At 37.3% G+C, this 24,832-nt stretch overlaps 1 protein-coding gene across 1 annotated transcript in view; it reads right to left on the bottom strand.

Moving 5' to 3' along the window:
* Positions 1 to 24,832, bottom strand: part of LOC102977445 (contactin-associated protein-like 3) — a 203,004-nt gene that overhangs the window by 70,579 nt on the left and 107,593 nt on the right. Inside the window, exons 5-9 of the mRNA XM_055086950.1 lie at positions 16,904 to 17,107; positions 15,757 to 15,932; positions 14,548 to 14,691; positions 11,156 to 11,417; positions 5,522 to 5,668 (exon numbers count right to left, since the gene is read on the bottom strand). Coding sequence (XP_054942925.1) covers positions 5,522 to 5,668; positions 11,156 to 11,417; positions 14,548 to 14,691; positions 15,757 to 15,932; positions 16,904 to 17,107 — 933 coding nt within the window. The remainder of the gene's footprint in view (positions 1 to 5,521; positions 5,669 to 11,155; positions 11,418 to 14,547; positions 14,692 to 15,756; positions 15,933 to 16,903; positions 17,108 to 24,832) is intronic.

The raw sequence follows: 24,832 nt of genomic DNA, 5'->3' as shown, positions 1-24,832 counted from the left end.
TAATCCATTTTGAGTTTATTTTTGTGTATGGTGTTAGGGAGTGTTCTAATTTCATTCTTTTACATGTAGCTGTCCAGTTTTCCCAGCACCACTTATTGAAGGGGCTGTCTTTTCTTCTTTGTATATTCTTGCCTCCTTTATCAAAAATAAGGTGACCATATGTGCATGGGTTTATCTCTGGGCTTTCTATCCTGTTCCATTGATCTATATTTCTGTTTCTGTGCCAGTACCATACCGTCTTGATTACTGTAGCTTTGTAGTATAAGTATAGTCTGAGGTCAAGGAGCCTGATTCCTCCTGCTCCATTTTTCTTTCTCCTGATTGCTTAGGCTATTCAGGGTCTTTTGTGTTTCCATACAAACTGTGAAATTTTTTGTTCTAGTTCTGTGAAAAATGCCATTGGTAGTTTGATATGGATTGCACTGAATCTGTAGATTGCTTTGGGTAGTATAGTCATTTTCACAATATTGATTCTTCCAATCCAAGAACATGGTATATCTCTCCAACTGTTTGTATCATCTTTAATTTCTTTCACCACTGTTTTATAGTTTTCTGCATACAGGTCTTTCACCTCCTTAGGTAGGTTTATTCCTAGGTATTTTATTCTTTCTGTTGCAATGGTAAATGGGAGTGCTTCCTTAATTTCTCTTTCAGATTTTTCATCATTAGTGTGTAGGAATGTGAGATTTCTGCACCTTAATTTTGTATCCTGATATTTTACCAAATTCATTGATTAGCTCTAGTTGTTTTCTGGTAGCATCTTTAGGATTCTCTATGTATAGAATCATGTCATCTGCAAACTGTGACAGATTTATTTCTTCTTTTATGATTTAGATTCCTTTTATTTCTTTTTCTTCTCTGATTGCTGTGGCTAAAACTTCCAAAACTATGTTGAATAATAGTGGTGAGAGTGGGCAACCTTGTCTTGTTCCTGATGTTAGTGGTAATGGAGAAACTTAGTATATCTTTGTATCTTATAGGTGACTTCTACTTACCGCATTTAGTCACTAAGAATGTTAGGATAAAACATAGGAAACATTAAGTCAATATATAGTTTTGTGGAATCCCTGTTATTCCCTTTCTGTTTTCTTCCTTTTCTCCATATCACCAGCCTCAAACTCATCCAAAATACCATGTAGTATCTAACTATATCTGTTAGGAGAAAACAAAACCATATCCAGTTGTCACGAGGAAAGCTTTCTGAAAATGAAACTTTAAAGAAGGAAAGTTTGAGCACTAAGTGCTCAATTCTCAGTTATGACATAAAGGTCAGGAAGTAGGGTATCACAGCCCAAGAGAAGCTCAGGGCAGGAGACACTCATTTGTCCATACAGATGGCTGCCCTGAAGCCCTGGTGGTAAAATGGCAGAGGGCCATTCATCAATGACCTGATCTGGGATGGAGAGTGAAATGGACATTGAATAGTTATTGCTAAATTAATGAAAGATATCCATCATGACTGAGGGACTCAGAAGCTTAAGTACCTCTGAGGATGACAGATAAATTGTCACTATGTCACTGCACCAGAATGGGTCCTCAGATGAGACTTCATTAGACTTATCATAGGCTTGTTGGCCTGCTGATGTTTCACAGAAGGACACTCGGGGGATTTTGAACATAGCTTTATATTCCCTTACTCTGCAGTTCACGTATGCTATTGAGTAGTACAAAGATTCCATAAAAGGGAATTTATTAAGAGCTTAACTTTCCACCACCCTTAATAGCAGGCACCAAAAATCTGTGTACAGTATACTATAGTGAAACTGCTGTTGAAAGACAAATTACAAAAGAAAAGCACAGACTAAGAAAAGGCAGAAAAGGAAAATGAGATATCTAGATCACAGATCTCTCATGGGACATTTAAGAAATGTTGCTATTAGTATACAGATGACCCTTCTCATGGTAAGAAAGCTGTGCTCTGAGACTTCCAGGCCCAAATAGAGACTTCCAGGTAGCCAAAGATCACTGGTTTATGCTTCTTTCCTGCAATAATCACTGAGATCATCTCCTTCATTTGCTAAAGTGTCCTGAAATTATACGGTCACCCTAACTAATAGCAAGCCATACTAGTCTGCTTTTACAGTGAAGCATTGCACGAAATTTGACTGATCATATAATGATAATTGGAAACTTGCAGTTGACTATCCATCAGGAAAACCAGTAATGGGAAGGAAACCTGGTCAAGGAGTATTTCAGAACATGGGGTATTGTTTTCCATGAAAAATCAGATATCATTAACTGGCTTTCACCTAGTTGACCCAGGAACACTGGATTTATTAGTCCAAATATTGCTAGAAAGCATGGATTGGATGAAGTTCACTTCCATGTCAACATCACACATATTCTGGTACTGAAAGACACTAATCAAAAAGATAAGTAAACAGATACTGACATAAGCTACTCTTTGGATTGAATAAATTACCCAGACATTGGAGTTTTCAGGGTAGAGCTTCCACTCAAGCTGTAGCTAACCTGTCCTACTTTACCCAGAACAGGGCTGGAACATCCAATGGATTATGGAGACAAAGGGGCCCTGAGCAAGGGTTCTACATGTGCATAAAACTTGTGAATATAATAAATCTATTGAGAATCAGAACTCCATGCCTGTTGGTCCTAGACCTGCCTCTCCTGGTTTTCCCTGAGTAAAAATAGTATCCACCTTTTTATTTAACATTAGTAAATTAGGGTGTTTTGGTTTTGTTTGTTTGTTTCAGTTTGGCAAAGGCATTACTTGAATTTTTAAAATAGCATATATTTTTCTCTAGGGAAAAAAAGATGCTGCTATGTCAATATAAAATGTACAGTTGACTAAGTTCATGACTCAGTGGCTGAAACTGTTCTGTAGGAATCAACTGGATATTTAGAGCCATGCATATAGAGGTCACTCTAAATGTATACATTGGTTAGGAAGAAGGTGCTGTGACTGCAAGTTCTGTTTTTGCCACTCAGTGCCAACACAGAATTACATCAGAAAAATAGGAAAGTTGTAATGAAGAAAAGTCATTATACTGTCGAATAGAATGTTTAAACTTTGTAATTCCACTCATCTTAGGGACACTTTCTTCTTGGAAACTATATTAACAAGACAGCCTGCACATCAGCACAATTTTATGAAAATACACAAGAAAGGCTCATTATACATTTTTCAACACATTTCTTCTAGAGCTCTAGGGTCCTTTCCTAGATATTAGTGGAGCCAACGGCTGGGTCTATGTGCACGACCAACGTGACAACTGTGGGTTCTTGAGCATTCATTGATCTTAACCATTGGAGCGTGCCACTAAAACCATGATACTGACTGGTGTTTCACTAAATTGACTGTACTTATTAGGAAAGTCAGATAGTTTGTGCATAAGGAAAATTTAAAAATCACTGGCAAGATGGTTCTTAGCAGCTGTACCAATATTTATAACATTTTTATAATAAAAAATGGGCACAATCAAAATGTCTATCAACATAAAATGGTGAAATAGACATGTAAAACATGGCATAATATGCATCAAAAAGCGTACAGCCATGAAAATTGATTAGCTATTCATATCTACATGGTTGGACCTCAAAAATTAATGTAGAACAAAAAAAATGCAAGTCACAGAAGAACAAATGCAGGATTATCCTATTCATAAAGTTAAAAGCAAGGCAACACATGACAATTTATTGTTTAAAGTTACCTACATACATGATAGATTACAAAGGAAAGCAATACAAAGATTGGTTTAATAAAAGCAGGGTAATACTTAACTAGGGGAATGAAAGTCTGGAGGAGCAAGGGAAGATTCAAATGTGTTGTAGTGGTTAATTTTGTAGATGAGGGGATGCACCCACATATATTCTTTTAGGAAACAATAGTAGTCTTAAAATGTGTGCATATGATCTATTTCATAGTAACGACTGACTAATGTCACATCAGTATGTAAATATTTATGGAAAGTACCTACTCTCATGTAGCTGTGCATTCCACATTCTGAGTATGTAGAATGTTCAACATGAAAGATGATTCGAAAAGTACTTTTTTTTTAACTTTTTAATACAAAATGTTAAAGGTATTTTATTTTGTGTCATTAAACACTAGAGCACAGATTGTTCTTTCTACATCTTTTAGTGCTTCAAAATCTTTTAACTTTTAAATTATAGCTCTTGGATAAATTCTTTATTTAGTTTTGAAGGAATCTGTTTCTCTCCAGACCTATAAAATCCATCAGAAGTGTAAAGTTTTAAAAGAGTATCTGGGTCAGAAATGCGTCATATTTAACAAGCAAGGAAAGAAAGCAATCTGATCTTTTAAAGCTGCTGGCACGATTCCACCTTTCACAGTAAAGGTTGCTTTCGGGGACTTGAAAGATTAAACAACCTGATTCATGGTTGATGTGCTTGTTGTCAGTTCTTAAGGGAGAATTTTATACTTTCTTGTTGGGCTATCAAGCTATCTCCACCATGATTCCAAACTTATTTTAGAAAAAAACAAGTATAAAGTGCAAAACAGCAATAACGTCAGAGAGGACTTCAAGCCAAGATTAAAAAATAAATCTTACAGGTGACATTTCTAAGCTTCCAGTGGCTCAGCATTTTTCACTTGAATGCACCAGGGATGGAGATTTATTACCTTCAGAAGCTCCCCCTCCCTGGTGGAAAAGATCCTGGATGGACTCAGTCAAAGTCCACTAAGCAAGCAAACACCCATACACTACAGTCCCAGGGAGATGGTCTGGTGCTGTCTTGGTAAAATCCATCACTAAGCAATGAGTGACATATTAATAGCCATTAAATTAGTTTCTTCCTCTGTTGTATATAATGATGCCCTTTGTACAGGCAGTGGGAATAGAATGTTTCTTAAATTTAAAGGGCAACCACCTGGGGATCTTGGTGAAATGCAGATTCTGGTCAGGAAGTCAGGGACGGTGCATCTGCATTTCTAAGAGGCTTCCAGGTAATGCTGATGCTGCTGGTTCATGGACCACACTTTGAGTAGTCAGGCTCCAGGCAGAAGAGAAGCCAACAGACAGAAGAACACCCACATGCAGCAATAAACTTGGCACATAAAATCTGAAGGAAAGGTTACAAGGGTCACTTGGCATTAAGAAAATTCCCTACGGCAAGGTATTATGGGTGAGAGAGAGAGCAATGACCCTCCATATTGTCTGAACATAGAATCACCCAGAGAGCATCAAGAAACCTGTTGTCCAGGTATTGGGACCAATTAAATCAGGATTTCTGGGGATGCAGCCAGGCATCAGAATTTTGAAGCTTTCCAGGTGATTGCAATGTGCAACCATAGTTGAAAACAAGTGCCGAATTTAAAACCAATCTAATTATGTGTACTTTTAAACAAAGCCAACTAGTAGACTTGCATTTTAGACCATAATTTATCATCTTTGTCCACTCAGCATTCCCAATGACCATAACTGCAAGAGAAAAATCATTCTTCGGTAAGAATTTTCATTTAACATCATGGGTTAGAAGGCAGGAGCTAGAAAGACAAAGATGGTTTGATTGCCAGTGTAGCTCAGTTCCTTTCACTTACCCCCCAAATAATAGGTGTTGCCTGAATCAATCTGCCCATGCAGGGAATGAGCCATGGAGGCTGCCTCACCGTCCACCATCACACTCAGGTGATTCCCTTTTGCAGATAAGGACACAGAATGCCACTGTCCATCATTCAATCCAGCACCTGGAAGTAAACAAAATGGGTTAAAAGAGATTCCTATAAACCCTACAGATGCCTCTAAACAGAGCAAGTACTTGAAAATAGTATGATACCTACCTTGGACCACCTGCCACAGACCACCAAGAACTCACCTGAACCTCACCCAGGTCATTTAGCTGGCTGGGCAATGGAGAATGCACCACAGAAGACACAGAGAGACAGAGAGAGGTGTAGGGTAGATGTGGGCTTGGCTAGGGGGCTCTAAGTAGGCAATTAGGTGATGTGGTATGCTGGTCACTCTAATCTAGAGGAAAGTGCTACCCATGTCAGTAGGAAGAGGGGCCTGTTGAATAAATTTTGTAATTGCAGAAGGTCCTTGCATCTTATCCACCACAGTCATGGACTGGCCTGTCTGGTACTTGTTTATGTAATAACAAAAATTACTATGTTCAGTTAGGAATATTATGGCCTATATGCACACTGCCAGGGGTGTTTTTCACTTTCTCATCACTCAATTTAGTCAGAAATGTGCAAATAGAAAAGAAAAGAAAGAAATCAGAATGAAAGGGGTAAAGAGGAAACAAGAGTGGATCGCCCAAACATTCTGCCTTGGAAAGTGCAGCATTGGTTTCTTCAAGTCTTAGGGCCTTAATTTAATAAAATCTCCATGAATGACCCTGAACAATCATGAAATGATAAAATATTTCCAATTACGTGGCATCGGACGTATTTCAGTCTCATCTAGTCCATCTAGTTTGAGATGTCGAGAAGTACAGGTATTTTCCAAAAATGTAAGTTATAAAAATAAAAACTTTTTCTTACTTTTGTATATTGTCATTATCTATAATAATCTGGGTAGACTATTAGAAAAAAATATACTGGCAGTCTTTAAAAATAATAATTTAAGTATTAACAAAACATGAAAATTCATAGACTATAAAGTTATAAAAGCATTACATTAAAGTATGTGTGTGTATGTGTGTGGGTACATATTCAAGCATTATATAAACATGGAAAAGAGTGGCAAGAAATATTCTTAAATATTAACCTTCATTTTTGGATGAGGGAATTGTGTTTTTCATTTTATGTCAGTTTTACATTTTCTATTCTTTTTCCAAATTTGATACAGTATATCAAGCTATTATTACATTATTATTTAAAAAAAAAGATTATCAGTCCTTTAAAAGCAGCACTGTCTCTTGAATCTGTGAGAAGAAATATCTATATTTTCTTCAAGTGGTGGAGTTGAGAATCGTCAATTAGTTGAATTGTTGACCAGCTACCAACTGTGCATGACTCTCCTACAGACTTACCTGCTGCGTCTTTTATTGAATGAAAAACCGATGTTGTGTCATGCAGATAAATCAATAGCAGTATGTGTCCCAGTACACTCACCCAGACAATTTGTGTCAGTTTCTACTAGGTTATTTTGTGGACACAAACAACCACCAAGTTTCAATGAGTAACAACTAGGGTTTGTTTCTTGCTCTGGCCCTAGGCCAGCTGGGTCTCTGTCCTCTGTGTTCCAGGCGTTTATTCATGCAGGACCAAGGTTAATGCACAGCCCCCATCTCTAAGTCTCAGAACTTAGAGAAAACGGCACTTGGGAGAACCTTGTTATGGCGTTGGCAGCTTCTACTCAGATGTGGCCCAGGCCTCTTCTGCTCACATGCCATTGGCCAAAATGAGTCACTTGGCCAAGCGCAAGGGATTCCTCCCCTTCACAGGAAGTCACTGCAACCCTCACAGCAGCATGTTTCAGTTAAGGGGGCATGGGGGAGGGGAATAATTGGAATCTTTAGAAATTATGTTGATCAACAGGGAAGGGGGTCATAAAGAAATACTTTCACTCACTGAAAAACAACAGTGGGATGACTGCTTGATTTTTTTTTTTTTTTTTGGTATGCAGGCCTCCCTCTGTTGTGGCCTCTCCCGTTGCGGAGCACAGGCTCCGGACGCGCAGGCTCAGTGGCCATGGCTCACGGGCCCAGCCGCTCCGCGGCACGTGGGATCCTCCCGGACCGGGGCGCGAACCCGGTTCCCCTGCATCGGCAGGCGGACGCGCAACCACTGCGCCACCAGGGAAGCCCTGCTGCTTGATTTTTTGATGCCATGTGTGAGCATGCTAGTCAGCTGGCATGACTCTAATCTGAGCATCTTCGGGAATGTCCCAATATATTTAACTAATATATTTTACGAATGATAAAGGTACAGACTGTTTACAGCTCTGTAAGTTTAGAAGTCAACCTGTGGGAATTAGAAGTTATGTTAGAGTCCAATGGAGATGTTAGCTCCCCGCCACCGCCCAGTATGGTGGTATTCCTGGGAGAAAGTTAACCAGTCCTATCTAATTTAATATCATATTTTGGTATGTATAGCCCAATTGACCATGTGAATCCATGTCCCTCAAGTGCTCTTCAAACCAGCTTTTCTTTTTCCTGCTTGATCTCTCATTAATGACTTTGACGTGGACTCAAGATCCACCTGAATGGGAAATGTTTCTAACATGACCCAGAAGGTCAAAGATCCTGTTGTGAAAACAGTAAACTTTGTTTTTCTCAGAAATATTAGTTATGATACTTGCCAACACTTTCTCACTTTCAGGGAGGGGACAGTTTTAAAGTCACTAGTTACTTCTACCACATGCACATGTACACACAATAAAAATGTTAGACTCTTGCTTTTTGCTTTATATTTGTGAAGCCAGAAACTTTTTCAAAAACTCAACACTGGTTCATGAAAGATCATGAGAAAAGCCGAGAACTAGAATATGGAGGATTTAGGTTAGACAGTTAAAACATATATTATGAAACTGAAATAAAGTTGTGAAAGAAGTTCTGTAATCCTAGAGCTAAAGAGAATGAACAACAACAACAAAAATCTCTAAATGTTCCTTCCAGTCATATCATTTGGTGTTGCTCTTAAAGGTTACATAGTATACCTGTCAGTATGATAACTATGTCCACTTAAAATCTGTCATTAAAACCCAGTATTTAGTTTGATTTTGCGAACTATTTCCTCTCTCTCTTTCTCTCTCTCCCCCCTCCCACCTTCGCGCCCCTCCTTTGTCTCCCTCTCTCCCTCTCTACCTATCTAGCATATAGAGTTATTTCATGGGAGAACTTCCAGAAAGCCCTCAGAATATCTCCTTGAATTTGTAATAGATGCCATTTGCCTATATAATACAAGACTGTTCTTAGAAAAAGTGGTCATTCTAATTTAAAAATAAAATGAAGGCATTTATATTCATTTTCTCCATCTATCCATTATAATTCTCATCCTTTGTTTTTCTAGAGTGTGGTTTCAACTCGGCCCACTTCTGATGAAAGGACAGCCTGTTTCCCAGGCAACACTATTGTCAAAGGTTGGATGGAGACCAGAGAGTAGATTTTGTATTTTTGATTTGTGCTACTATGAAGATGATGCTAATTCTATCACACTCCTCCAGCCCCTCAAAAGGCTTCAATCTGGGGGGATGCCATGGTTGTGGGACTAGTGTTGAAATATTAATAACCAGAAGTTGTTAATAAACAGTGCTAAGGGTTTATATATGTTATATCCCTGGATTCTCCCCATAACTCATATTAGTGTCATTTTAAAGACGAGGACACTGAGGCTTCAGGAGAAGAAGTGGGCTACATATCAAAGGAGCAGAGGCAGACTTAGAAACATGCATGGGACGGGAGTCCTCTCATACACCCCGCTCACTTGCTTAAGTCATGTAATTTATTCGAATAATAGGAGATAATGACCACGGCAGTAGAGACAAATGGCAAAGGGTGGAATTGTTTCTTTCCTTACATAAAGGGAACTCCATGGGTGAACACGCACACTCATTTTCTCCCTCCTCCTCTGTTGCTCCCACTTTTCCTCTATTTCCACGACCCTTCATCCCCCGCTGGGCCCAGCCATATGAACACACATGCACCACATTATCCACTCTTGGTACATTTCTCAATCTCTTCAGAACTAGCTTGAGATAACTATTGGGAAAAATTATTTAAAACCTGGAAATACGCTAAAAGATGTCTTTTCAATGTCATTTAATGAAATTTAAGTTTCAATCTGATACATGGGTTGGGTACTTGATACAAGATTTAAAGTGGAAAAAAACTGCAGCCTGTTTTATTTTTCAACTATTTCAAATGTATAAAAGATTCCCCTTTAAGTGCTACTTAAGGAAGCAGCAAGCATCATGAGAAATTTCTCTTTGGTTTGCTTCTGAAAAATAGCACATTATACTGTAAAACCTTAAAAATTGGTGCAATAAAATATTTATGTAATGTGTCCATGTCAGCTTACAAAAACTTCAATAACTAATATATATGTGTGTTGGGAGGAAGGGTGGTGTGTACCCATGTGAAACAACACTAAAAAGCTATCTCTTTTAGCTCATATTACATGTAAATTATAAATCTACACAAACCAAGATTTAGGTAATTTACTGAATCTGAGTTGACACTATCAACTCAGTTCATTTGCATGCTGACCATCATATATTTTTTATTTATAAAAAGAAGGGAAAATTTAATTTTCATTCCCAGCTTTTCAGTCCAAAACTGATTACCATAGGTCAGGCAAGATATTCCTTTCACATTCAACATTCAGGGAATGAAATGTCATGGTCCTGCTTGGGTTTAAATTTTATCAGTTTTAAATGCAAAGCAGTCCCCAAAGTTCAAAAATAACATGACTTAGAAGTGAGTCTAGAAATAAACAGGTTCTTCTCAGAAAATTACAGAACATTCACCCAGTTAGAAGAAGCCTTATCAAAAACAAGTAGGTACAAAGGAAGCAGTGGCTCTGATGTAAGAGGGAAAAACAACTTACATTATTTTGAAAATCAATGTGTATATAGGTTTAAACGGCAGTTCAGAGAAATCTATTTTCTCAAGACTACTTGGGATTAGGCTAATGTCTTCTAGTATTTCAAGTTTACTGCTAGTTACTGACCACAAACTTATAAATAAATTTTTTTCTTTTTTTTAATTTTATTTTTTTATTGAAGTATAGTTGATTTACAACGTTGTGTTAGTTTCAGGTGTACAGTAAAGTGATTCAGCCATATATAAATACATATATTCATTTTCAGTTTCTTTTCCCTTACAGGTTATTACAAAATATTGAGTATAGTTCCCTGTGCTATACAGTAGGTCCTTGTTGGTTATCCATTTTATATATAGCAGTGCATATCTGTGAATCCCAAACTCCTAATTTATCCCTCCCTCTCCTTCCCCTTTGGTAACCATAAGTTGATAATCATTTATTTTTAAACTTTTTGATAATTATGCTTTGCTGTAGGTAAACTTCTGTCACATTGACTGACCCACCAAGAGCCTGGAGTTACCTATTTCAAAGGAAAAAAGAATCTAGTTCCCTCTAGTAGGATTATGAATATCTCATGGATTCAGTCATTCATTTATTTTAGAGATCACCAATCTTAGGTTTCCATGTAAGAAGGTACAGTCATGGCAAATACCTATACATCATCTCAGAGAAGACGTTTATTACCTGCTGTGATGTCCCTTACTGGATGTCCAGGCTGGGAGAGACTCAGCTTGAGTTTTCCATCATTAAGAACAAGGATGAAAGCTCCTGACCTGTGTTGAAACTGACTGGTCAGCAACAGCCCCGCTCTGTTCCACGTTCGAAATTGGAAGATGGCAGACACTCTGTCCTCTCCGGAGGTGCCTGGCAAAGCCAAGTAACTCCTGGAGCTCAGAAAAGTCATGGGGACAGTTTGAGGGTGCGAGCAGGAGAAGGACACATTTCCCTGTGAAAACAGTGAAAGAGGCTTTAGGAAGGCATAGGAGGGATGTTTCCATTTCATGGACAACAGATTTTCCAAAATGTACAGAATTTCTTATCAATGATCCAGCAATCTAGGCCTTTAAAAATTAGGCTTCCCCATGAAACTTAAATCCAGATTTACCTTATAGGTCCTTCTAAGCACTGTTCAGCTGGGCAAACCTATTTCTGAGTCTCTTAGAAACTGTCCATCTTCTCCATTTCTCAGCATTTGCAAAGGAATCCCAAGCCACATCTCTCCCAGGCCTAATGCTGGGTGTGGGATACAAGAGTAGAAGAGACAGTTTTCTTCCCTTGAGGTGCTAGATGTTTTTATCCAATGTGAAGCCTAGCACCAAGCATAACTTACACCAAGAACTTTCTTGTACTTGCCTTGGTTATGTAAATGTGATTATAAGTGTGTCACTCGGGTAACAGATACATCTTACTCTAGGTAGGAGACGCGCTTTTGTGCGTCTGAAGAAAAGGATATGGCCAGGCTGGTTCTGCCGTAGGCAGGCTGGTTTTGTCTCCGAAGCTCTCACAAAGCAAGTCACCCAGGGCGATCAGTCAGCCTAAGATCTGACCTGCCTAGCAGGTTGTTTTTATTTTTTTATATAATTCTGTTTTTAAAGATGCTTTTAATCCCTAGGATACCTCTATTGCTCCAGGAACAAACTATTTTTAATTATAGGGTCTGGATGGGAAGGACTTAAGGCAACTCCAACTAGGCTCTCTACAAAAATTTTCCCTGGGATTAAAAAAAATTTCATAAATTTCAGATAGAAGAATAAATGCCCAAACATTGCCCTTTCTCTCCAAAAAATACAATGCAAAGAAAAACAGTGAGGCAGAACTTAACTTACCAGATAGCAAAACTATGAAGTCACCGTAATCAAGTCTGTGTTATTACTATAGGGATAGACATAGCAGTGGAACAGAATAAGGGACCCACAAAAAGATCTGAGAATATATGTAAAGTTAGTATGTAATGAAATTCAACTATGTGGGATAAAGTTTGGGTTAGTTACTAAATAGTGTAGGAACTAATGGATATCAATAAGGCAGCATATAAAAATTAAACTTTATCATATATCACATGAAGAATAAATTTCAGACAAAGACTTAATTTTTAAAAAATTAAAAATAAAGAGATAAATAAAATTAAAAATTAAAAATTTTTACAATTAAAAATTCTTACAAGAAAATCCATGAGACCGTGCATAGGTTATAGGGTTTTAGAGACATTCCAAAGCTATAAAGAAATACACAGACCTACTGACCACATACAAATAAAAATATTTATATACATATCATATAATATTTAATATAGAATTGATAAACCTGAAAAAAAGATATGGACTATGAATGACAAAGGATTATCTTTCAAATGTAAAACTCTCTTGTAAATTAACAAAAAGTTAAAAAAATAAAATAAAAAATAGGGAAAAGAGTAAGGCTGAACAATGATCAGAAAAGCAAATCCAAATGGACAAGAAACAGGTGAAAAGATTATTTAATTCACCAGTAGTCACATAAACATGAATTAACAATGAGATATTAGTTCACGTTCCTTGAGCTGGCAAGAGTCTAACAGATGTGGAACCTGTGGCTGCCTGAGATGTAATGGAAGGGCTCTATCATACGTTGCTGGTGGGAAGTGTCATGTTATAGCTTTTTGGAAGGTAATCTAACAACATTTATTAAAATTTAAAACTGTTTCAAACTTTCAACCAAGAAATTCTACTTTTGGAACTTTGTCCCATCAAAATGAAAGCCCCCAGTATCTGAAAACACATAAGCAATTGTGAGCTTATAGTTGTAAAAAAGTAAGGATAAAGCAGATGCCTTGGGTAGGAAATGACTAGATAAATAATGGTACACTTTCATAATGGAAAATGATGTAGAAATTCTAACGTGGAACTATTCCTGATAACTGAAAAGAATCCCTACAAGGTAGAGTTGAATCAGAAAATCAAGATGGAGAAACGCTTATATAAAATAATTTTTTTTAAACAATGCCAAATGTGGAGGCATATAAATTCATAAATACATGTGTGAGTATGAGTATACCTATCTATAGAGGATTCCTTTATAGATCGGTATAATATTATGGACCAAAGAAGGAAGGACAAATGCTAGCTTACATCTCAGCTTGATGGAGGGACTAGCCATGTGGAAAGAAGGGAGAAAGAAGGAAGAGGAAACCAATCAAAGAGAAAGACATGGACTTCCCTGGTGGCGCAGTGGTTAAGAATCCGCCTGCCAATGCAGGGACACGGGTTTGATCCCTGGTCCGGTAAGATCCCACATGCCGTGGAGCAACTAAGCTCGTGCGCCACAACTACTGAGCCTGCGCTCTAGAGCCCGAAAGCCACGACTACTGAGCTCACGTGCCACAACTACTGAAGCCCACGTGCTCCGCAACAAGAGAAGCCACTGCAGTGAGAAGCCCGTGCACCGCAACGAAGAGTAGCCCTCGCTCTCGGCAACTAGAAAAAGTCTGCATGTAGCAACAAAGACCCAAAGCAGCCAAAAGTAAATACATAAATTAATTAATTTTTTAAAAAGACTGCATTAAAAAGCTTTTTATGATTGTACTTTAACATCCTTGTGAAAGTATTCATGTTTCCATACCTATATAAAAATTAAACCAAACATGAACAAAAAAGTACAGTAGGCTCTCTTTATGCCGGGTTCTGCATCCTCGTATTCAACCAACCAGGAAAATATTTAGAAAAAATATTCCAGAAAGGTCCAAAAGGCAAAACTTGAGTTTGCCCTGCACCAGCAACTATTAACATATCATTTGCATTGTATTTACAACTATTTATAAGCCATTTACATTGTATTAGGTACTATAAGTAATCTAGAGTCAATTTAAAGTATATGGGAGGATGTGCCTAGGTTATATGCAAATGCTATGCTATTTTATACAAGGGACTTGAGCATTCTTGGATTGCTCCAATAGGGGGGTCCTGGAACCAATCCCCCAAGGATACCTGTACATATGATTTGTACCTTCCCTGCCTTCAGAAGAGGTATATTTTAAAGCAGAATCAATCAAAAAAATTACAGCTCCCCTTTCTCTTGAACTTGCATATAGACTTTCTTACCATGATGAGGACCTGTGGTTTGTGTTTCTTGGACAAATCAATGATATCCACCCCATTATAACAGAGATTTTCAAAGCAGCCATGAAAGTTTTTATGTGGGAACGCCACTGATTTTCTGTGTCGAGGAATCCCTCCGAAGCTGATCTTAGAAAGAAAAAAATGACATAAATAATATTGTTTAATGATTTTCTGAGTATCTGCCTAAACATATATGATTAGCAGGTACAGTGACAATTGTCTCAAATCTATTTGGCATTATTTTACATTATCATGTTAATTTCAAATGAAGCTTCATATGCAGATTTACCAATGTTTTATTTATTACGTTTAGATAAATAAGTTAAATATCCTTCTTACAATTTGCTGCTCATATGGCTCTGTCATTTTTGTTGATGAAGAATGTTGCATCTTTATGTCTATGGTAAATCTTGATTTGTGTGACAACGCAGCCTACTGTGATGATATTCTACTTTATAAACCAGCCTGTAGGATCCTGGTCTTTGCCATGACTCTGATAGGTTAGAATAATAAAGCCACTGATAATATCATTCAAGACCAGAATCTCCAGCTGGTCTTTGCTGCTGAGGACACTTATATCAAACGAATGTTGAAATCTGGCTTGCTGAGAGATGCACTAAGTAGAACTGGCAGAACAAATGCTGCATTTCAGTGTAGGTTAGACACACATAGGCAACATGCTGCAAATATTGTTAGGCCTTTAAAAATCCCAGGAAACAGTATTCTGAGCTGTGAGCATTTGGCTTTCTTGTTACTTAAAAAATCAGGTTGGAATATATGGTGATTACTTCTCCAAGTTATCCTAAGTAGCTATTCCTTTTTAGGATTACCCTAGAACACAGAAATCTCCAAGATAATATTCACAGCCAAACACCAGATGGAATACAGAAGAACTGTGCAAACAATTGCATTTAAAAATGTTCCTTGTTTTATTGGTAGCTCGTCAGGTATAGATTTCCTAAACTTAATGACTATTTACTCTCATGTGAAGACTAACATCTGTAAGGGATAAAATGTCTCAATAGCTCAAGCATGCATCTCCCACTGTGCAATTATCACCCATAGGGAATATTTTACCAGAATTCTGAATTACTAGGAAAGGGAATTTCTCTATGCAGTAGTATTTTCTCTAGAGGGTTACTTTGCATTTAAATGATAAAATCTGTAATACTTAAAAAGTCATTTTCACACCTTATAATCAGTATCCACATAGCTGGACTCTCCCTTTGCCCGAAAATGATGAGTGTGCGTGTCCACGGTGAAGTTGACATCTGTATCGAGGAGCTCAATGAGGACAGAATGCCAGTGCTGGTCGTCCAGCAGGCTGCCCAGCATGAGGGCATCAGGGGAGGGCAGGTTAGCATCGCCTGAAAAGAGAAGAAGGGTAAAGGCACTGTTCCATCCAGTTCAATACCAAGATTTCTACAATATTTTGTAGTTCTGCACTTCTCACAACAGTTACACTTTCCTGACATCATTTTATCCCATGAACTGGTCAGCTGCTTTTATCTTAGGCTTAAATACAATCTTCTTTTGATCTTGAGTAACATATTCTATCTTACTTGTTTTATTATTATTATGCACTGAATTTTCATTTTTCTTGAAAATAGTTTCTTCCTAGGACCTCATTCATAAGACTACTTCAAAAATTTACGATAAGCCACTCTTGTCTTTATGATATTATCAGGTTATTTACTGAGCATCTGCTACTGATCTTATACAATTATCAAGCTATAAAACTTTTTATGTAAAGGTGTACTCAAGATACACACATGTTGCTCTTAGTATAGCTCAGTTGTAGGTGACCATGTTTCCATTTGCCTGGACAGTTCTGGTCTTCAGAGTAATTATTTATAGGGTCTGCTTTCTTTCTTAAAAGATTTTTTTTTTTAGTTTAAAGAAAAGCAGACTGCCACATTCAGTGCCTCATTTGGACGTGTCTGGAGTCTTGGAAGCTTGACTACCCTATGTTCTCCGACAAATGGACCTTGAGAGCTTGTTTGGAGGTTCTAGCAGGGGAGCACAGCTACTCGTATAGCCTTGACTGAAGAACGGTCCTTCTGTATTGGGGAAGGTCGTCGTCTTCGACAGAGCCCGCAGCTTCGTGAGGGATGATGCACATGGAGCAGTGAGGGAGGAAGGGGACACCTGCCTAGTCAGCCAGATCAGCCGAATCAACCCTGGCGATCAATGGGGTGACAGATGTCACAGCCAGATCGCCCTCACATCCAAAAGTATTCTGGTTTTAAATTAACTACTTAACTGTGAAAGAATTCATTATAAAAAGATACTTTCGTCTAAATAGTATTTCCAAAAACACCACCTTGTAGTTTTTTACCTGAATTAAGGAATAAGATGAGTTTTCCTTTAACTAACTCCAGGGTGATATGTTTACCATTTGGTCCTTCTCTGTGGAGTAGAATCCCATTGTTTTCTCTGGTTTTAAATTTCAAAGAAATAACTTCTTTTGTTGGATTCATGGATTTCTGATTAAATGTGTACAGCAAGGAACTTTTCCCATCAAAATGAACCATCTCAGATCCTACAGTGGAAGACATTAAAAAGTGGTCTAAGTATAATATATTCTTATTAGTGCATTGAAATGTGTAAGTCAACATACACATACACACATACATAGCATATCTCTGGTTTGTTTAATGCAGGGGGAAAAAACTCTACTGCTAATTTTCTCTTGATACTGGTAGTTGATATATCTAAACTCCACTCTTAACCTTTTCTGACATTGTCCCCAAAATGTATCCTCTAGAAATACTTTCGATGAATAATTCTAATTGCTCCTGTCTTTAATTGGCCTATTTTCATCCTGTAAATAATAAAGATCAGGAAAAAAGCTGAAGTCAATCTCCCTTGAATAAAGTCTCCTTGCATGTTTAACAATCATTCAACATTTCTGTTTTTCTGAAAATTTATAAGAGTTCTCACACACTGGTAACAGGTAAAATACCAGTGTCATTCAATGTAAATGGCTTAATTGTTTCTGAACAAGCAGCTTTGACTTTTAACAGTTTCCACATAAGCAGTCACTTTGATATACTTTTGTCTGTCCATAAAAGACACACATAAAGACACCAGACATACTAAATACTACTCTAAACTCATATTAAAATGTCTTCAGTTAACAGGATGTATTTTTCTCCCAACATTTTGGCCCAGTGACAGCACAAAAGGGCACACCTATTTTGTGTTGTACCTTAAGCATACTATGAAAATTGTTCTGCTGCAGCAGGCCATTGCTACACTGCTGCCATGTTCTCTCGACTTTCTGACAGTGTCTTATCTTTCCAACTATCAAGGTCACTTGCACTCAGTTTATATTAAGTAGTTATATTTTATCATTAGTATAAAAAGGACAGTGAAACCAACTGAAGACAGAATAAGATACACACAAGTCATTTTTATTACCCAGAAAAATCTCATATTTTTCCTATTTCACAAGTAAAAAGAAAAGGCATAATTGTCCTTTAATTAATAATACATTTGTGTCATAAATAAAGGTCTAAGAGAAAGCCAATAAAATATGAAGCTGACGTCTTTCAAGCCAATGATAGGATGTTGTTTATTTAATTTCACAAAAAGTTGTGACTAATGTATACTTGGACCTGCATTTTATTGAGATTAACTAAAATAGTTCCAGAAAACCCTTTATGTTCACAACTTAGAAGAATCATCCATTTTATGCAGCTACCTTTTGAAAATTCAGAAGTTTGATTCACATACACAGTGTAAAATATATAAACACTGCACTCTGTCTATAAGTTGTGTAAGCAAATAATTATTCTTCATTGCATAATTAAATAAACATGCCTGATAAAAACATAACTCTGTCAAATTCAAATGATGTCCCTTAGAGTATTAGATGACAAACTAATGAAAACTTGATAATAAAGAATTTAAATGCTTTCACATTTTTGAAGTACAGTTTATGTGTCACTGAAAGGCAATGATAATAATTAAGGCTTATTATTTCAGTTAGCTAATAATTTTTTTTGCGTAAATGATTTTGCCAGGGTTATTCTGATCGAATAATTTTTGTCCTCATCTTCCCTGTTGCTGTTGTGCTTTGTAATAGTAATATTGATCTTCTTGGGATCAGAATCTCCTGGAGTGTTTGTTAAACACAGATTGCTGGGCACCATCTCAGAGTCTCTGTCTAACCACATTTGGTGTGGGACCTGAGAATTTGCATTTCTAACAAGTCCCCTAGTGATGTTGATACTGCCTGTCTGTGACTATATTTTGAGAACCACTGCTCTAAAGCACCTAAATTATATTTCCTGGAATATTCCCCTCAAGCAAAATGGAGTAGTGAAAAATTTATTAGGTGATAGAAACGCAAAAGAATGGTCTTAAAAACCCTCTTTTGTCCTAATGTTTTGACTTTCCTTCCACTGTGCTCACTAACACTTGTACCTAGAACAACAATTAACCACATGTGAGTCATCAAATTATATCTTATGAGGCAGATTCAACATGTATTTTGACAGATTTTTTAAGCCTCAAGTGACTAAATTATAATATAGATAGGTAGCCAACTGAGTAAAGCAAAACCACTTAAAAATAATGTACTTTGTAACAGTCCTGAGATTTTAACTAAAATCTTAAATGATAATAAACTTAAGCTCAATTCAAGAGGTTTAATAGAGATAGATAAAATTCAGGAATTGCTTTTAGAACTCCGGAATGTTAAGCTTCCCATATCCCTCTGCAGCCTGTTATTGTACAGTCCCATGAGCTAATTTTTAAAGATTTGTTGAAAAACGAGCTTAAAAACCAAGAGTAGGTGGCAGAGAGCACATGCGCCTGCAAAGCCTAAAATATTTGCTGGCCAGTCCTTTACAGAAGAAGTTTGCCATCCCCCAATCAGCAGAACCATCCAGTGATGGTTGCTGTGCTTGGTTTCTGATTGTTAAGCAGTAAGAATGAGCTCACAACCAGACATTTTGCAATCTTTCTATGATTGAAAAATCGAAAACCCTATTTTATATAGGAAATCACAAATTTCATTATTTTTTTTTGACCTTCGTGTTGCATAATTCAATACACTTTGTGGCTATTCTTGAATATATATTTTATAAGGTAAAGAACAGGTCAATACTTCAGATCCTGACTATATATTTTTTGTAAAATATTAAAGATTGGTTTCTTTATAGACAGTCTTCCATAGCTTCAAATTCTACTTTGGCAAGCATTTTGCTTTGGAGTAATATAGCTTTGCTATTAAAAGACCATTTTCTTTCCATCCTCCCTCTCCCCCAACCCCAACCCAATTTCCATCCATTCCACAAGTACAGTTTTATTTTCAGTTGATATTGATGTAGCACCTTCTAAGTATCACAAACTCTGCTGGATGCTGGGATAAACCATGGTCAGACATGGCCCACCCTTCCTGGAGCTGATGGTTCTTCCCTCACTTTCTCACTTCTACTGTCGTGAAAAAACATGTTGCACCTGTGATATCCTAGTGTCTTATTGTGGGTTGCTAGGAAACTACAGTGACAAGGAAATAGCTTACAGCCTAGGACGGAAGTAGGAGAAAGAAAGGCCTTCTCTAGTGAAAATGTTTGAAAAGAATGCAAAATATCAAGGTAATCTAGGTATCATATCATCACACAATACCCGTCACATGAAATTTACACATAGTAATCGGAAAGTAGCCAACAATGCTTCAAAAAATGGGCTACGCTGTTAATCAAGAAGCCCTCCAGTTAAGCCCACACAATAAATAAGAATATGCAGTATCACAAGATGATTTCTAACAGGAATGTTTAGATTGGAAAGTCAGTTGTAGGCCTCATCATAGAGAATCCATTTTATAAAATGTCATTTACTAACAAATGTTCATAAAGTAACCCGAATATTTGAAAACAAACTGGCTAGTCAGCAAATACAATTAAAAAAAAATTAGCGCTATTTACTCAAACATGATTTGTAAAAGCAATAGATTAAAAAATGTAACTTAAAAAAATATTCTCACATTTGGGATAGAGAGTATTTTGCTCAGTAGGTCATCAGCATGAGCTCTCCAAGTGTGGATGGCGGAGAGCCCCAGGTGGCCCCCCTTGAGTTTAATCTCCACTAAGTAGAGGCTTCCTTGACCCTCATATCATTGACCACGGAGTGACCTAGAAAAGCCAACTTTCAAGTCTCAGAGGTCACTGGTAATGAATGCTAAGGTGACCTTGTTTCTATCGGTCCACTAGCATGAGATTTTTGCTACTGGACTGTTGTAAGAACAAATAAAATTTTATATGTCCATAATTAATACAAATAATCCATCATATTTATTTGAATGAAACCACCCAAATAATGCATTAAACTACCACTTAGCATCATACTTAACTTTTATAAGAAACCCTCATGAAAAATGTTCTTGTATGTAATTCAACTATTTAAATAACTGGGGTACTTGACACAGAAGTCACTTATTATGCACTGAAATAGGAAGCGATAGTTTCCCCTATTGTAAGAGTACAGAACCTACATTCTAAAAAAGAGTAGGAGGAAATGTGATACTTAGTTGAAAGTAGAAAGTGTTTTTCCAATTTTACATGATTTTTTTTGTGTGTGGTACGCGGGCCTCTCACTGTTGTGGCCTCTCCCGTTGCGGAGCACAGGCTCCGGACGCGCAGGCTCAGGGACCGCGGCTCACAGGCCTAGCCGCTCCGCGGCATGTGGGATCTTCCCGAACCGGGGCACAAACCCGTGTCCCCTGCATCGGCAGGCGGACTCTCAACCACTGCGCCACCAGGGAAGCCCTATCATGTAGATTTTAAATGTCTTTTAAAAATAATTGAAAGGGTGAGACTTCTAAAATGGCTGAGTGAGAAGCCTGGCAAATCCTACGTCTCAAAAGCAATGATAAAACTTGAAAAAAAAATGTTAAGGATAACAACTGAAGGACACTGGAAACTGACCAGAGATATACAACAGATCTAGAAGCATATATTCAAGAAAATCTACTGAACCTCAGTAAGGACAGTGGGAATCTGTGTGCTTTCAGCTAGAGGCTGTTCCACCCCCAGCCCCTCAGCACTGAACTTTTACTGTGCTTCTACCGCTGCAGAGCCAAGCACGTGGAAAATTCCTTCACAAGGGACACTGTCAACAACAGCTATCTCAGTGACAAGCAATAAGGGAAGGCCAACATTGCAGCCAGCCTGAGAGTTCAATGCTGTTGAGGGTAAAGCACTGACAGGCTGACCAGCCAGACACTTAACAAATTTAGAGGAATTTGGAGGAACCAAATTTGTACCAGCAGTCAGGGAACACATCTCTGAGGAAGAGATATTTAAGTGGAGACCCGAATGATGGGATGTGGACAGACAGGTGAAAAACTTGGGAAGAAGCATTTCAAGCCAAGTAAACCACTTAAGCAAAGAAAAGAGTTTGTTGGCAAGTCTTGAGTTGCATTATGTGGGTGAGTTGAGTTGGAGAGATTTGAAATGACTTAGGGTATAATTTGGAGATAGCATATTCAGAATTTGATATTCTTTAGATGTGTAGGGACACATGTGTCAAAGGTGACTCCCATGTGTCTAGTGTAAGTTCCTGTGAATGATGCAATCATTAGCCAAGAGAAGGAAAACTAGAAGAAGAATAGGTTAAGGGGTAGGGTGAATCAGGTCAAGAAAGCAATTTGAAACTCATTAAGTTTTATGTACTTGTGAAAGAACAATGTTCCTGATAAGAGATTGATTCCGTTTTCTTAATAGTTGGTCCTATTGTCCAACTCTGAGGTTTTTCAAACATCACAGGTCATTTCAGGATTAAAATTCTGGTGACAAATTATAACATTTTAAATGCCTAGAAGTTATTCCTTTAGACTAATTTAGTTACTATAACCCACTTTGTTCTGCTCCTCTTTATTAGATGTGTATTGGTATGTCTTTCAATATTTACTTTCAGCAAAAGCCTTAGATGTATTATTCCTTTAGATGCAATAATTTGGGAGGTGATTAAAAATAAATCAGTGAGTAATTGTGTAATAACTTTAATTGAAATTAAATAAATTAAAATAGCACTAAACAAATGTCTATTACATACAAAAATATGAGAGGCTGTTCTGCTTCATATGATCTTAGGGTTAATATTATTTTAACTTTAATATTTTTCTACTTAATATCAGATAAAACCATAAGGCTATATTATCAAAGTTTAGCAAAATTTATCACTTTACCCTTAGATAAAAATCTATCTTCTCTTTATACTTGAACATAAATTGAGAATGAGAAACCTATGCCCAAGTTTAGCTGGTCTACAAAATATAGACATTTCCCCTCACCTGCACTGGCTCCTTAGCACCTGGAGGACAGAAATTGTGCCTTACTCATTTTATTCAGCAGGGGACCTTGAATGGGGTAAAAGTTCTGTAAACACATATTGAATTGAACTGACACTTTTTCTAATTGAGTTTGAGTATTTTCTACTGTTGCCATAATTGGTATGGATGATACAGATCAGCGTTCTCTCATATGACTAAAGACCATTATTAACTTCCAGTTTTTCTTTGTCATGGTGACTATTTCTCCTTTCATCCTATGTTCTTCTGTTCCTATTAATGCATTTTCTAAACTGAAATCTACTTAGAGCAGAGCCAGTACTGAACAGAAGGAAGTTCCATATGCAGACTTTTCTCTTGATATTCTCCCTAAATATTTCAAAATACACATTATTTTTATACAATGTTAACAACAGGTTTATAAATATTGACACATGTTGATGTTGTTATATAAAACCTACATTTTTTTCACTGCAACCGTCTATGTATTCTTTTTTTTTTAATTGGAGTATAATTGCTTTACAAAGTTGTCTTAGTTTCTGCTGTACAATGAAGGGAACCAGCTATATGTATACATATATCCCCTCCCTCTTGGACCTCCCTCCCCACCCCCCATTCCATCCATCTAGGTCATCACAGAGCACCAAGCTGAGCTCCCTGTGCAGTACAGCTATCTATTTTACACATGGTCGTGTATTTATGTCAAACCTAATCTCCCAGTTCATCCCACCTTCCCTTTCCCTCCCTGTGTCCACACATCTGTTCTCTACGTCTGTGTGTCTATTCTTGCTCTGCAAACACGTTCATCTGTACCACTTTTCTAGATTCCACATATATGCGTTAATATGCGATATTTGTTTTATTCTTTCTTACTTACTTCACTCTGTATGACAGACTCTAGGTCCATCCACATCTCTACAAATGACCCAATTTCATTCCTTTTTATGACTAAGTAATATTCCATTGTATATATGTACCACATCTTCTTTATCCATTCATCTGTCAGTGGACATTTAGGTTGTTTCCATGTCCTGGCTATTGTAAATAGTGCTGCAATGAACCCTGGGGTACATGTGATTTTTTGAATTATGGTTTTCTCAGGGTATATGCCCAGTAGTGGGATTGCTGGATCATATGGCAGTTCTATTTTTAGTTTTTTAAGGAACTGCCATACTGTTCTCCACAGTGGCTGTATCAATTTACATTCCCACCAACAGTACAAGAGGGTTCCCTTTTCTCCACGCCGTCTCCAGCATTTATTGTTTGTAGATTTTTTGATGATGACCATTCTGACCAGTGTGAAGTGATACCTTATTGTAGTTTTGATTTGCATTTCTCTAATAATTAGTGATGTTGAGCATCTTTTCATGTGCCTCTTGGCCATCTGTAGGTCTTCCTTGGAGAAATGTCGAGTTCTTCCGCCCATTTTCAGATTAGGTTGTTTGTTTTTTTGATATTGAGCTGCCTGAGCTGTTTGTATATTTTGGAGATTAATCCTTTGTCTGTTACTTTGTTTGCAAATATTTTCTCCCATTCTGAGGGTTGTCTTTTCATCTTGTTTATGGTTTCATTTGCTGTGCAAAAGCTTTTAAGTTTAATTAGGCCCCATTTGCTTATTTTTGTTTTTATTTTCATTACTCTAGGATGTGGGTCAAAAAAGATCTTGCTGTGATTTACGTATTCTTTTAAATAAACACAAGATTTTAAAACAGGCAATTATACGTTCTATTCCCTTCTTCTATTCCCTCATAACCAATTTGATTTTCAATGCCTGATTTGACACAGGACTACAGTGCCACATGGATGACCGGTAGGCCCCCATGAGGCTTACCATTATGTGCCTATCTAGTCCAGGTTTCTAATAATTTATGCACTCTTTCTCTCCTTTCTTCCCTACTCCTTTCCTGTCTTCCTTCCTCCCCTCTCTTATTCAAACAATAAACACAGTGATAAACATAAAATTACATT

The sequence above is a fragment of the Physeter macrocephalus genome, chromosome 9, assembly GCF_002837175.3.
Source record: "Physeter macrocephalus isolate SW-GA chromosome 9, ASM283717v5, whole genome shotgun sequence".
Lineage (NCBI taxonomy): Eukaryota > Metazoa > Chordata > Mammalia > Artiodactyla > Physeteridae > Physeter > Physeter macrocephalus.
This window is presented reverse-complemented; position numbering and strand designations above follow the sequence as displayed.